Source organism: Canis aureus, chromosome 6 (genome assembly GCF_053574225.1).
Source record: "Canis aureus isolate CA01 chromosome 6, VMU_Caureus_v.1.0, whole genome shotgun sequence".
NCBI lineage: Eukaryota > Metazoa > Chordata > Mammalia > Carnivora > Canidae > Canis > Canis aureus.
In genome coordinates, this window is record NC_135616.1 from 60,638,862 (window position 1) to 60,651,677 (window position 12,816).

Consider the following 12,816-nt stretch of genomic DNA (forward strand, 5'->3'; position numbering starts at 1 on the left):
TAAGATTTTCAGGGTCATTGTGATTTTATGGGTAAAATGATGGACCCTTTCAGTTGCCTCCAAGCTTCCCAATTTCCTGGTCTTAGGTTTATCATGTTGTGATATGTGATAAACAGTCCAGTTAATTTCTTCCCATAATATTTATCTGTCTTATTTGTTGCAGCAAATATACTACTCTCCTCACAGATAGTGAAAACAGGCTATTGCTCTTCCCATCCATGTAAGTACAGTTTATTTTTGAAAGTATTTCTCAGAAGGAACATATACATATGGATGTAATATTTTAAACAGACATATATATTTATTTTTCTTAGTACTTTATTACACAGAAAATATTAAAATTATAACAGAAACCCAAGACACAATTCTATCATCTAATTAGTGTTTTCAATTTTTACATATTTATAGTAATATTTAAGTACTATAAAACATTCTTTTACAGTTTTAAATTTGTTTCTTCTAAAATTTTATTTTATTGTGGTAGGAATACTCAACATGAGATCTATCTTATTAACACATTTTTAAGTTTTAAATACAGTATCATTTTTTAAAATTATTTATTTATTTGATACAGAGAGACAGCATGAGAGGGGGAGGACCAGAGGGAGAAGCAGGCTCCCTGCTGAGCAGGGAGCCCAATGTGGGGCTTGATCCCAGGATCCTGGGATCATGACCTGAGCCAAAAACAGCCCCTTAACTGACTGAGTCACCCAGGCGCCCTACAGTATTGTTGAATCTAGGCATAATGTTGTATGATAGATCTGTTTGCTAGTCTTTTTTTTTTCTTTTTATCTCTCCTTTATCCCTTTTCTTCACTTACATTGTGGAGTAACCAATATTAACAGCTTGATATTTATCTCTCCATATTTCTTCTATATTCTTACAATCCTAAACACTAAGTAGGAATGTTTAGAAGAAAGTGTTATTTTCTTTACGCAAAAGAGGATCATACTATTTACATTTTTCTTTTCCTTTTTCTTCTTTTTAAAAAATTTTATTACTGATATAGCCCACTAGATCCATACATACAGGGCTAATGCTTTCAAATACCATTAATATTCCAGGAGTGTCTAGGTGGCTCAGTCTGTTGGACCAGCAACTCTTGGTTTCAGCTCAGGTCATGGTCTTGGGGTTCTGGGATTGAGCCCTATGTCAGGCTCTGTGCTCAGTGGGGAATCTGCTTGGGGGTTCTCTCCCTGTCCCTCTGCCCCTCTGCCCCTCCTCTAGCTCTCTTTCTCAAATAAAAAAATACTATTAATAATTCCATAGTATATACATTTTATATATATTATATTCCTTTTGTCATTTGAGGATGACCTGTTATAACACTAATTACATCAGTCTGTCACCATGTAATCTTTCAGGAAACCTAATAAAAGAGTAGAAGTGGTCCAGCTGAATGATGTGATGGATGCTATGCTAGAGAGGGCTGGTGTGGAAAATCAGGAATATACAGGGCCAACTAAGGTAATTGCAAAGATCAATGTAACCTAGTGGTTGAGAGCATGCATTCTGGAGTCACAATGTCTGGATTTGAATTCTGGCTCTGCCATTTATTAGCTAGTGACCTTGGGCAACTCACTTAATGTATTTGTGCCTCAATTTCCTCATCTTTAAATTAGAAGTAATAATGATACCTCCCTCATAGGGTTGTTGTGGAGATTCAATGACATAAATATAAAGAGCTTAGACTAGTGCTTGGTGTGTGGTTAACACTGTATAATTGTTGGTATTATTGTTACTGTACTTTATTGACTGTAATGAATAAATTCATTGACTGTAATGGTCAATTTCACTGACCATTGATTATATATATGACCCTTATTATTTTATGTACCACTAAAAAATTACTGCCAATTCAACCATGCTTTCTTATCACTTAAAACTTTTTATTTTGTTCGTGAAGGAGCTCTTTCAATCTTACAGAGATATAGATAGATATAGATAATTCAAGGGCTCTTTTCTCTTGTTTTGTAAATTTTTATTTTTATAGAATTTGGAACTTATAGACAAGTTCAGTATAAGGCATTCCTATGTAAGCTTTACTCAGATTCACTAATAGTTTACACTGTGCTCTACTTGCATTATCATTCTCTCTTCCTCTCTATATACATATCTCTATGTGTATAGTTTTCTCTGAACCATTTTAGAGTAAGCTGGTGACATCATGCCTCTTTATCACCAAACATTTCAGGGCGTGTTTTCTATGGATAAGGACATTCTCTTATATATCTGTAATACAATTATCAAAATCAGGAAATTTAACATTGATGATAATATTATTTGTCCATATTCAAATTTCAAATTTTATTGATTGTCCCTAAAATGGCTTTTATAGCTCTTTCTCCCTGTTTCAGGATTCCAGGATCACATAGTGCTTTTAGTTGTCATGTTCCTTTAGACAACTATAATCTGAAACAGTTCTTTTTTTTTTTTTTTTTTTTGACCTGGATATTTGGAAAAGCACATGCCAGTTATTCTGAAGAAATGTTTTTCAATTTTATTTTTATTTTATTTATTTATTTTTAAAAATATTTTATTTATTTACTCATGAGAGACAGAGAGAGAGGCAGAGACACAGGCAGAGGGAGAAGCAGGCTCCATGCAGGGAGCCTGATGTGGGACTCAATTCCGGGACTCTAGGATCATGCCCTGGGCCGAAGGTAGGCGCTAAACCGCTGAGCGACCCAGGGATTCCCATGTTTTTCAATTTTAGTTTGTCTAGTGTGTACTCAGAATCAGATTCAGGTTATGTATTTTTGGCGGGGATAATACAAAAGTGATACTGTGACCTCAGTGCATTATATAAAGAGGTGCATGATTAAACACAAACTTTAAAAATAATATATCAAAAAAATAATATATCATTTTTGTAGATATATTTATAAAGAAAACTATGAGTCAAATTATCAAGGTATTTCTAAAGCACTCACATTCAGAGCATTTACCTCCAAAAATGTGTTTTTACTGACAAGACTGTAATAAATACTGATGATATTCCTTATCTTCTTGTAGATGCACGAACTATTACATATATTGAAGAAGGAACAGACCATTTACAATACAGTATTTCATGAACTTATTCGACAAGTCAGTGTGGACTGTGCAGATAGAGGAGAACTGCTGTCCAAAATCAGGTTAGAGCTGTTATTGCAATATCTGGTTTCCTTTTGAATTTTATATTACAATTATGTTTATATCTGCTTTTGAGAAAATCACAAAAAAGTTCCCTTCTTTATTCTATTGATAATAAGGAGCTGAATTGCATTTCTATCATATTTCTATCCTATCCTGTCCTGTCCTATCCTATCCTATTCTCTATAAGGTAATCTCTTTTGGCATGTTTGACACCATATTCCTTTTTAAAAAAATGTTTAAAATTTATTTTACACAGAGAGAGTGTGTGTGGCAAGGGGGTGGGATGGGGAAGAGGGAGAGAGAGAATCAAGTAGACTCTCCACTGGGCACAGACCCTGATGCAGGGCTTGATCCCATGACCCTGAGATCACGACCTGAGCCTAGATCAAGAATCAGTCGCTTAACCAGCTGTGCCACCCAGGTGCCCTGACACCAAATTCTTTTATGATTGGGAGTGAAGTGCTATGTGAAATACTAAAAAAAGTATAGATTCTTGATTTTTAAAGATTTTATTTATTCATTAGAGACACACAGAGAGAGAGAGAGAGTTAGAGACATAGGCAGAGGGAGAGGCAGGCTTCCTGTGGGGAGCGTGATGTGGGACTTGATCCCAGGACTCCAGGATCACAGTCTGAGCCAAAGGCAGACACTCAACCACTAAGCTACCCAGGCATCCCAAAAGTATAGATTCTGGAGACAGAGCCAATCTGGTTTCAAATCAACATCTAGATGTGTAACCTTGGTAAAAGTGTGAGCCTTAGTTTTCTCATCTCTAGGTACAGATAATAACTATGGTGAAAATTTTCACTTGTCCATTTATTCATTCATCAGTCAGTGATACCTACTGAGTGTCTACTCTGTGTCAAGCATTGAGAAGGTTCATACATCTGCCTTTGTTGACTTTGACAAATACAAACTCTTAACAAGGTATGGAAGATTACCATAACCCCACAAAGTTCCCTAGTGCTCTTTCCCAGTGAATGCCCACCCCGACTTCTCTAGGAGTTTTGACTTCTTTCCCAGTTAGATTAGTTTCACCTATTTAGGAACTTCATATAAATGGGATCATGTAGAGTATATACAGTTAACCCTTGACCAACATGAGTTTGAACTGCACAAGTTTACTTAGATTTGTTACAAATACTTTAAATGTATTTTTTCTTCCTTATGATTTTCTTAATAACCTTTTCTCTAGCTTACTATAAGAATACAGTATATGATATATACTACATAAAAAATACATGTCAGTCAATTGCTTATGTTATTGGTAAAGCTTCTGATCAACAGTAGACTATGTTTTTGGGGAGTCAGAAGTTTTATGTGGATTTTTGACTAGATGAGGATCAGTGCTCCTAACCTCCATGTTATTCAAGAGTCAACTGCACATGTAAGGCTTCTTTCCTGTAGCATGTTGTTTGTTTTAAGATTTCATTTATTTGACAGAGAGAGAGAGCGAGAGAGAGAGAGAGAGAGTACAAACAGGGGGAGTGGCAGAGGGAGGGGGAGAGGCAGGCTCCTCTCTGCTTGGTCAACATGGGCCTTGATCCCAGGACCCTGGGATGTATGAATGGAACAAAAACCAGTCTATTCCTTCTCCCATTGATCGACATTGGGTTATTTCCAGTTTGAATAAAGCCATCATGAACATTCTTGTATGAATCTTTCCTGAAAATGTGTTTTCATTTCTTTGGTAAATATGTAGGATGGGATTGCTGGTTCATAAGGTAGGTTTAAGTTTATTTTTATAAGAAGTTGTTATACCTTTTCTTAAAGTGGTTTTACCATTGTATGTTCCCACTAACAGTGTATGAGTGTTCTGGTTGTTACATATTTTTGCCAACATTTGGTTTTGTAAGTTTTTAAAATTTTGGTCATTCTAATAGGTATGTGATAATACATTATTATGGTTTAAACTTTCATTTTCCTGACAATAAATTACATTGAACACATTTTCATGAGCTTATTGACCATATATTCTTTTTGTAAAATGTCTGTTCAAGTATTTTGTCTATTTTTAAATTGGGTTGTTTGTATTTTCATTATTGCATTGTAGGAGTTCTTTACATATCTGAGAAACTAATCTTTTGTCATGTATGTATGTATATATGTGTGTGTCTCTTTTTTTATAAAATCTCTATTAATACTTAATATTTGCTCCTAATTTACTTACCTATTCATTTTTTTATTTCTAAAAATTTTATGTCTTTATTTGAGAGAGAGAGGAGAGCACAAGCAGAGGGAATGGCAAAGGCAGAGGGAGAAACAGGCTTCCCACAGAGCAGGGAGCCCTACTTGGGGCTATATCCCAGGACCCTGAGATCATGACCTGAGCCAAAGGTAGATACTTAATGGACTGATCTACCCAGGCGCCCCTGACCTATTCATTTTTTTATACATGTACTGATATGAATTTATTTTATTTAATTAATTTGTTTAAAAAGATTTATTTATTTGAGAGGGAGAGAGAGAGTACATGCATAAGCAGTGGGGAGGAGCAGAGGAAGAGAGACAAGCTTACTTCCCACTGAGTGGGGAGCCCCATGTGGGGCTTAATCTGATGGCCCTGAGGTCATACCCTGACCTGAAATCAAGAGTCAGACACTCAAAGACTGAGCCACTCAGACGCCACTGGCTTTCTTTTAAAAGATAAAAGGTTCTTTTTAAGAATAGTTTTGAATTTACAGAATTGAACAGGTAATCGAGAATTTCCATTTACTCTCCCTTCCACAAAATCTGATATTAAAGTGGTATATTTGTTATAATTAATGAACCTATATTGATATACTATGTTTAACTGAAGCCCATACTTTACATTATGGTTTATTTTTTGTGTTGTTTTGTTCTATGGGTTTTGACAAATGCATATTTTTCAACCATAAAAAGGAATGAAGTACTGATAAATGATATAGCATGAATGAACTTTGCAAATATGCTAAGTGAAAGAAGCTAGTCACAAAAGGTCACAATATTGCAAGATCCCACTTATATGAAATATCCAGAAAAGGCACATCCAGACAGAAAGTGGACTGGTAGTTGCCAGGGACTGGGAGAAAGGGAAATGAAGAGTAATTGCAAACAGGTACCATTAAGGATTTTTGGTGACGGGGATGAGAAAATACTCTGGAAGTAGTGCTGATATTGTATGACTTTCTGAAAATATTAAACAGAATTACATACTTTAAAAAGTGAATGTTATAACATGTCAATTATATCTCAATAAAAAAATTATAAAGTTGTTCACAGATAGTCATTTCATTCCTCATTTACACATATTCCTTTGTGTATCAGATTTCATATATTAAAAAATTACAGCTACTTTATATAAATATAATCTACGTCTCTGTAACTTTACTCACTAATCCTCATTTTGTACTGTGAAAATATTCAGAATAACTCCGTTCTTTCTTTTACTGTATAGCTCTTTAAATATTTGAAAATAGCCATTTTTGTTCCCCCCTTATGCATTCTCTTATCTAGGTTAAATTTCCTCAGTTCTTACAAGTTTTCTTGGTGAAATATACTCTATATGGAAAACACACTAATTAGTCAGTGTTGACTTCATGCAGTATCACCAGTTTCATGGCCCTGAACCTCCCACGCATCACCTGTTTATCCCTCTGTCATTCCTGTTCCCTCAAACCCGCAGCCACCACTGATCCTTCTACTGTCTCTATACTTTTTTCTCTTCCAGAATGTGATGTAGTTGGGATCATACAGCATGCAGTCTTTTCAGACTGGTTGCTTTACTTACTTACACCTCAATTTTAACTGCTGACATATTTTCTGACTGTTATTTTGTAGAATTCACTAAGTTGTGAGCATCATATCATTGTTTTTGAGCAATTTGCTTATGATGCAATTTGGTGTAATTTTCTTCATGTTTCTTGTGCTTGGTGTTCATTGAGCTTTTTGGATTTGTGAGTTTATAGTTTTCATCAAATATGGGAGTTTTTTGGCTAGTTTTTCTTCAAGTGTATTTTCTTCCCTCCTCCCTTTTTAGGGGAGTCCATTTACTCATATATCAGGCCGTTTATAATGAGATGGTCCCAGAGATCACTGATGCTTTGAAACTTTTCTCTTACTTTAAAAATCTTTTTCTGTTCATTTTGGATAATTTCTGTTGCTCTATCTTCAAGTTCACTAATCTTTTCTCCTGCAGTATATAATCTGCTTTTAATTCCATTCAGTAATATTCAACTCAGACATTGTAGTTTTCATCTCTAAAAGTTCATTTTGGGTCTTTTCAAAAATATCTTCAATGTGTCTACTTATCAATGCAAACATAGAATATAGTTATAGTTTGCCTGTTGTTTCCCCAAAGCTAATACATCCATTTAATATTGGAAGCAAGTGCTTTCAGTATTTTTATTTGCTGATTTTTAAAAACACCTGGGTACAGAACATGAGAGACTCCTAACTCTGGGAAACGAACAAGGGGTAGTGGAAAGGGAGGTGGGTGGGGGGATGGGGTGACTGGGTGATGGGCACTGATGGAGGCACTTGACGGGATGAGCACTAGGTGTTATGCTATATGTTGGCAAATCGAACTCCAATAAAAAAACAAAACAAAAAAGAAAAAAGAAAAGAAACCCTGAAAAAATAAAAAAAACACCTGGGGCTCTTTGTATGGTTCTTCCCAAACCCCCAATCCTGCCATGGCTAGTTTAACATCTGAGGTCCTTTTAGGATTCCAGGCCAGGAAGCTATGGGAGGGACCACTGAATCCCCAACAGCAAGAGAATGGTATCCCTTGCCCAAAGGTTCTCCAAGCAGAGCCAACTCCTCCTCCTCCAAATAGGACTGGTGAGGCTATCTCAACACCCCTAGGAAGCAGTAACCCTCAAGGCAGTACTTGGAGGGGTGTCTGTCTGATGGGGGAGGTTTCAGGCTAGTCTTCCTCAGATCCCTGGCCATGGTGATCACCACTGGCTACTAGAAAAGTCAGACTGCAAAAGTGTTTTTCTAGCTCAAGAAGGGCCTGAAAGTGATGGGAGATGGCCTTCTTCTCAGCTATGGGCATCTTTGCATACGTCTGCTTGTATCCATCAGGCTGAAAGTAGGGGTCCCAGCCAAAGTCCTGGCAGCTTCTGGGCACCATGATCTGGCCCCTAAATAGGGACACTGGCTTGCTAGGGCCCCTGGTGCTGAGTACAAATGTGCAGAGCACAGAGACAAGTCTGTCCTTGAACCCAGCCAGGATCTGATAGAGACCTACAGGCTTTAACTTCTCCAGAAACCACTTCATGTAGGGTAGGGGCCTAGGAGGCTCCCAAGGATGTTGAAGCACAGATAGGTGTCCTCCACCAGTATAGGCTCGTGTACCTGCTGAGCTGTTTCCGATACTTCTGTATGGAAATCTCCTCAGGCTCTCCCTGGTTGGCAGGTCAATTTTCTGTACCACCAAAGTGCATGAAAACTTATCTCCTAGAATCTGAATTACCTTGTCCAGTTTTTAATGTCCTTGTCTGTTAATTCTAACATTTATGCCAGTTGTGGGTCAGTTTTTTTCTCCTCATAGATGTGTTTTCTGACTTCTTTGCATGCCTGATAAATTTGATTGGATGGCAGACATTGTGAATTTTAGCTTATTGGATGCTGTGTATTTTTCTATTTCTAAAAATATTCTTGAACTTTGATCTGGGACATGATTAAGCTGCTTGAAAATAATTTAATACTTTTGGGCCTTTAGGGGCAACCAGAACAGTGCTTAATTTAGGGTTAATTCTTTCTGAATACTTAGGCAAGGCTTTTCTTTATACTATATCCAATGATCCATGATTCATAAATTTTTCCAGTCTGAGTAGTTAGAACCAGTGCTGTTTTGAGCCACCTGTGATCCTTTCAGATGGCTCATTCCCTGGCCTCAGATAGTTTCTTCACATTGATCCCTGATTGTTACTTAGCTGAATACTTGAAAAGGACACTCTGCATACCTCCAGGGGATCTTTCTGTATAGCTCTTTTTTCTCTGGTACCCTGTCCTCTTTCCTCTCCTAGACTCTTAGCTCTGTCTCCTTAACTCAGGGAATCTACTGGGCTTCTCCTGGGTTCTCTGCCCTTGTGCTTTGGCCTTTCAAGTCCAAAAGTTGGACCAATCAGAGGGCCTTCTTTAATTACTTTTGGCCTCTCAGTGATTACTTTTTTTCATTGCCTTACATCCAGTGTCTTGAAAATTTTTATGTCCCACGTATCTTGGAAATTGTCCCAACATAATTTGTCTTTTTTTGTTGTTGTTGTTATTTCAGCAGGAGAGTACATTTAATTCCTCTGGATTTTGTTTCTATTTTTCCTGTACTTATATCTATACCATAATCCTATGTATAGATTAATGTCCTTAATAATTTTTGGAAAATTATCAATGGAGATCTCTTTGATAAATGTTTGCCATTTTCTCTGTTTTCTCCTTCTTGAACTCAGATTAGATTTATATTAGACGTTGACATCCTATGCTTTTTGTCTTTTCATCTTTTTCCTAATTTCAATCTCCTTATCTCTGTGCTGCATTCTTGGTAGTGTTTTTGAAGACATTAGTAACCTCTTTATCTGCATCTATTCTGCTAAAACCCATCTTTTGAGTTTTATAATTCAATAATTATACTTCTCACCTAAGAGTTTTGTTGGTTTGTTTCTATATCTGTCTCATCAGAGTTAATATGGTTTTTTTTTAAATTTTTTTTAAATTTATTTATGATAGTCACAGAGAGAGAGAGGCAGAGGGAGAAGCAGGCTTCATGCACGGGGAGCCCGACGTGGGACTCGATCCCGGGTCTCCAGGATCGTGCCCTGGGCCAAAGGCAGCCGCCAAACCGCTGCGCCACCCAGGGATCCCAATATGGTTTTTATTACTTATTCATTTATAGATTCACACTTTCATTTCTCAAACATTTCATGCATAGTTTTATATTTTAAGTCTCATACTTTTTGTATATGAAGACTATTAGTGTCTAAAATTACTGTTTGTTGTTTGTGATGATTTATTTACATTAGTATTTTGTAGTATTTGCTTTTATATATAACATTTGGTTAATCTTAATCATGATATCTTTAGGGTGTAAATCATAGATGCTTCCTGAAGAAAGAATTTGCATATTCTTCCTTCTGGAATCCAGGCTTCATGCAGTAGTCCAACACTCAGTTCTCCTACTTTGAAGCTGGTCCAAGGCTTAGTCTTGGACCCAATGTTGGCATTTTTTAAAAGACCTTATTTAGGGGATCCCTGGGTGGCGCAGTGGTTTGGCGCCTGCCTTTGGCCCAGGGCGCGATCCTGGAGACCCGGGATCGAATCCCACATCGGGCTCCCTGTGCATGGAGGCTGCTTCTCCCTCTGCCTGTGTCTCTGCCTCTCTCTCTCTGTGACTATCATAAATAAATAAATAAATAAATAAATAAATAAATAAATACCTTATTTATTTATTTGCAAGAGAGAGCACAGGTAGAGGTGAGAGGGGCAGAAGGAGAGGGAAAAGAAGACTCCCACTAAGCAGGGAACTGGACATGGGGCTCAATCCCAGGACCTTGGGATCATGACCTGACTCAAAGGCAAACACCTAACCAACTGAGCCACCCAGGCACCCCTCAAAGTTGGTATTTTTTAAAAATTTGTTATTTTTTAAAAAATTTATTTATTCATAGAGACAGAGAGAGAGAGAGAGAGAGAGAGAGTCAGACACACAAGCAGAGGGAGAAGCAGGCTCCACGCAGGGAGTCTGACATGGGACTCGATCCCAGGTCTCCAGGATCACACCCTGGGCTGCAGGCGGCACTAAACCGCTGTGCCACCAGGGCTGCCCTTATGTTATTTTTTTTTAAATTTTATTTATTCATGAGAGACAGAGAGACATAGGCAGAGGGAGAAGCAGGCTCCCCATAGGGATCCTGATGTGGGACTCAACCCCAGGATCCCAGGATCACAAACCTGAGCTGAAGGCAGATGGTCAAACACTGAGCCACCCAAGTGTCCCAAATTTATTTTATTTATTTATTTAAATATTTTATTTATTCATGAGAGACAGAGACACAGGCAGAGGGAGAAGCAGGCTCCATGCAGGGAGCCCCACTTGGGACTCGATCCTGGGTCTCCACGCCCTGGGCTGAAGGCAGTGCCAAACCGCTGAGCCACTGGGGTTGCCCCCAAATTTATTTATTTTAAATTGAAGTATAGTTGCTATACAATATTAATGTCAGGTATACAAAATAGTGATTTGACATTATCTACATTATGAAATATTTTCTATGATAAGTCATCATACAAAGTAAAGTATTTTTGACTATATTCCTTGGGCTGTACTTTACATATTCATGACTAATTTATTTTATAACTGGGAGTTCATACTTCTTAGTCCTCTTCAACTATTTTGCCCAGCCCTTCACACCTTTCCTTCTGACAACCACCAGTTTGTTCTCTGTATTTATGAGTCTGTTTCTGTTTTGTTTTTTTAGATTTAGATGAGTGAAATCAAGTGCTATTTGTCTTACTCTGTCTAGTTTATGTCACTAAGCATAATGCCCTTAGGTCCATTCATATCACAAATGGCAAGGTTTCTTTTTTTTTTTTTTTAGTGACTAAATAATATCCAGTTGTATCTATATACACCACCATTTGTCTGTTTGTCTATTGATGGATACTCAGGTTGCTTCTATTTCTTGGTTATCATAAATAATGCTGTGGTAAACATAGGAGTGTGTATATCTTTTCAAATTGGTGTCTTCATGTTCTTTAGATAAATACTCAGAAGTGGAATTACTAGATCATATGGTATTTTAATTTTTTGAGGAACCTCCATACTGTTTTCATGTGCTGCAAATTTACATTCTCACTAACAGTGCATGAGGGTTCCTTTTTCTCCACATCCTCACCAAAACTTGTTATTTTGGGTGTTTTGATTCTAGGCATTCTGACAGGTGTGAGGTGGTATCTCATTGTGGTTTTGATGTGCATTTCCCTGATGATTTAGTGATGTTGAGCATCTTTTCATGTGCTTGTTAGCCATCTCTATGTATTTTTTGGAAAAGTGTCTATTCACATCTTCTGCCCATTTTTAAATCAGATTGTTTTATTGGTGTTAAGTTGTATGATCTCTTTATATATTTTGGATATTAGCTCCTTATTGGTTATATCATTTGCAAATATCTCCCACCTAGTAGATTGCCTTTTGTTTCATTGATGGTTTCCTTCACTATGCAAAAGCTTTTAATTTTGGTGTAGTCCCACTTGTTTTTGCTTTTGTTGCCCTTTTCTGAAGAGATAGAACCAAAAAAATATTGCTTAGAGTGATTTCAGAGAAATGACAGCTTTTTTTTCTTTAAAAGGAGTTTTATGGTTATAGGGCTCGCATTTAAGTTTTTAATCTATTTTGAGTTTATTTTTGTTTACGGTGTAAGAGAGTAGTCTACTTTCATTCCTGTGCATGTGTTTGTCCAGTTTTCTCAATACTGTTTATCAAAGAGACTATCTTTTCCCTATTGTATATTCTTGTCTCCTTTGTCATAGATTAATTGACTATATAAGTGTGGGTTTATTTCTGGGCTTTCTGTTTTATTCCATTGATCTATATGTCTGTTTTTGTGGCAATACCACACTGTTTTGATTACCAGTGCATTGTAGTATAGTTTGAAATATGAGAGTGCGACACCTTCAGCTTTGTCCTCCTTTCTTAAGATTCCTTTGACTATTCATGGT

General features: G+C 37.0%; 1 protein-coding gene and 1 pseudogene across 7 annotated transcripts in view; one reads left to right on the top strand and one right to left on the bottom strand.

Moving 5' to 3' along the window:
- Positions 1 to 12,816, top strand: part of AXDND1 (axonemal dynein light chain domain containing 1) — a 103,673-nt gene that overhangs the window by 17,498 nt on the left and 73,359 nt on the right. For all 7 annotated transcript variants that reach the window (XM_077901864.1, XM_077901861.1, XM_077901867.1 and 4 more), the window contains 3 exons: positions 164 to 220; positions 1,365 to 1,467; positions 3,016 to 3,137. In XM_077901864.1, the coding sequence (XP_077757990.1) occupies positions 164 to 220; positions 1,365 to 1,467; positions 3,016 to 3,137 (282 nt within the window). The remainder of the gene's footprint in view (positions 1 to 163; positions 221 to 1,364; positions 1,468 to 3,015; positions 3,138 to 12,816) is intronic.
- LOC144315326 (inosine triphosphate pyrophosphatase pseudogene) lies at positions 7,802 to 8,590 on the bottom strand (annotated as a pseudogene).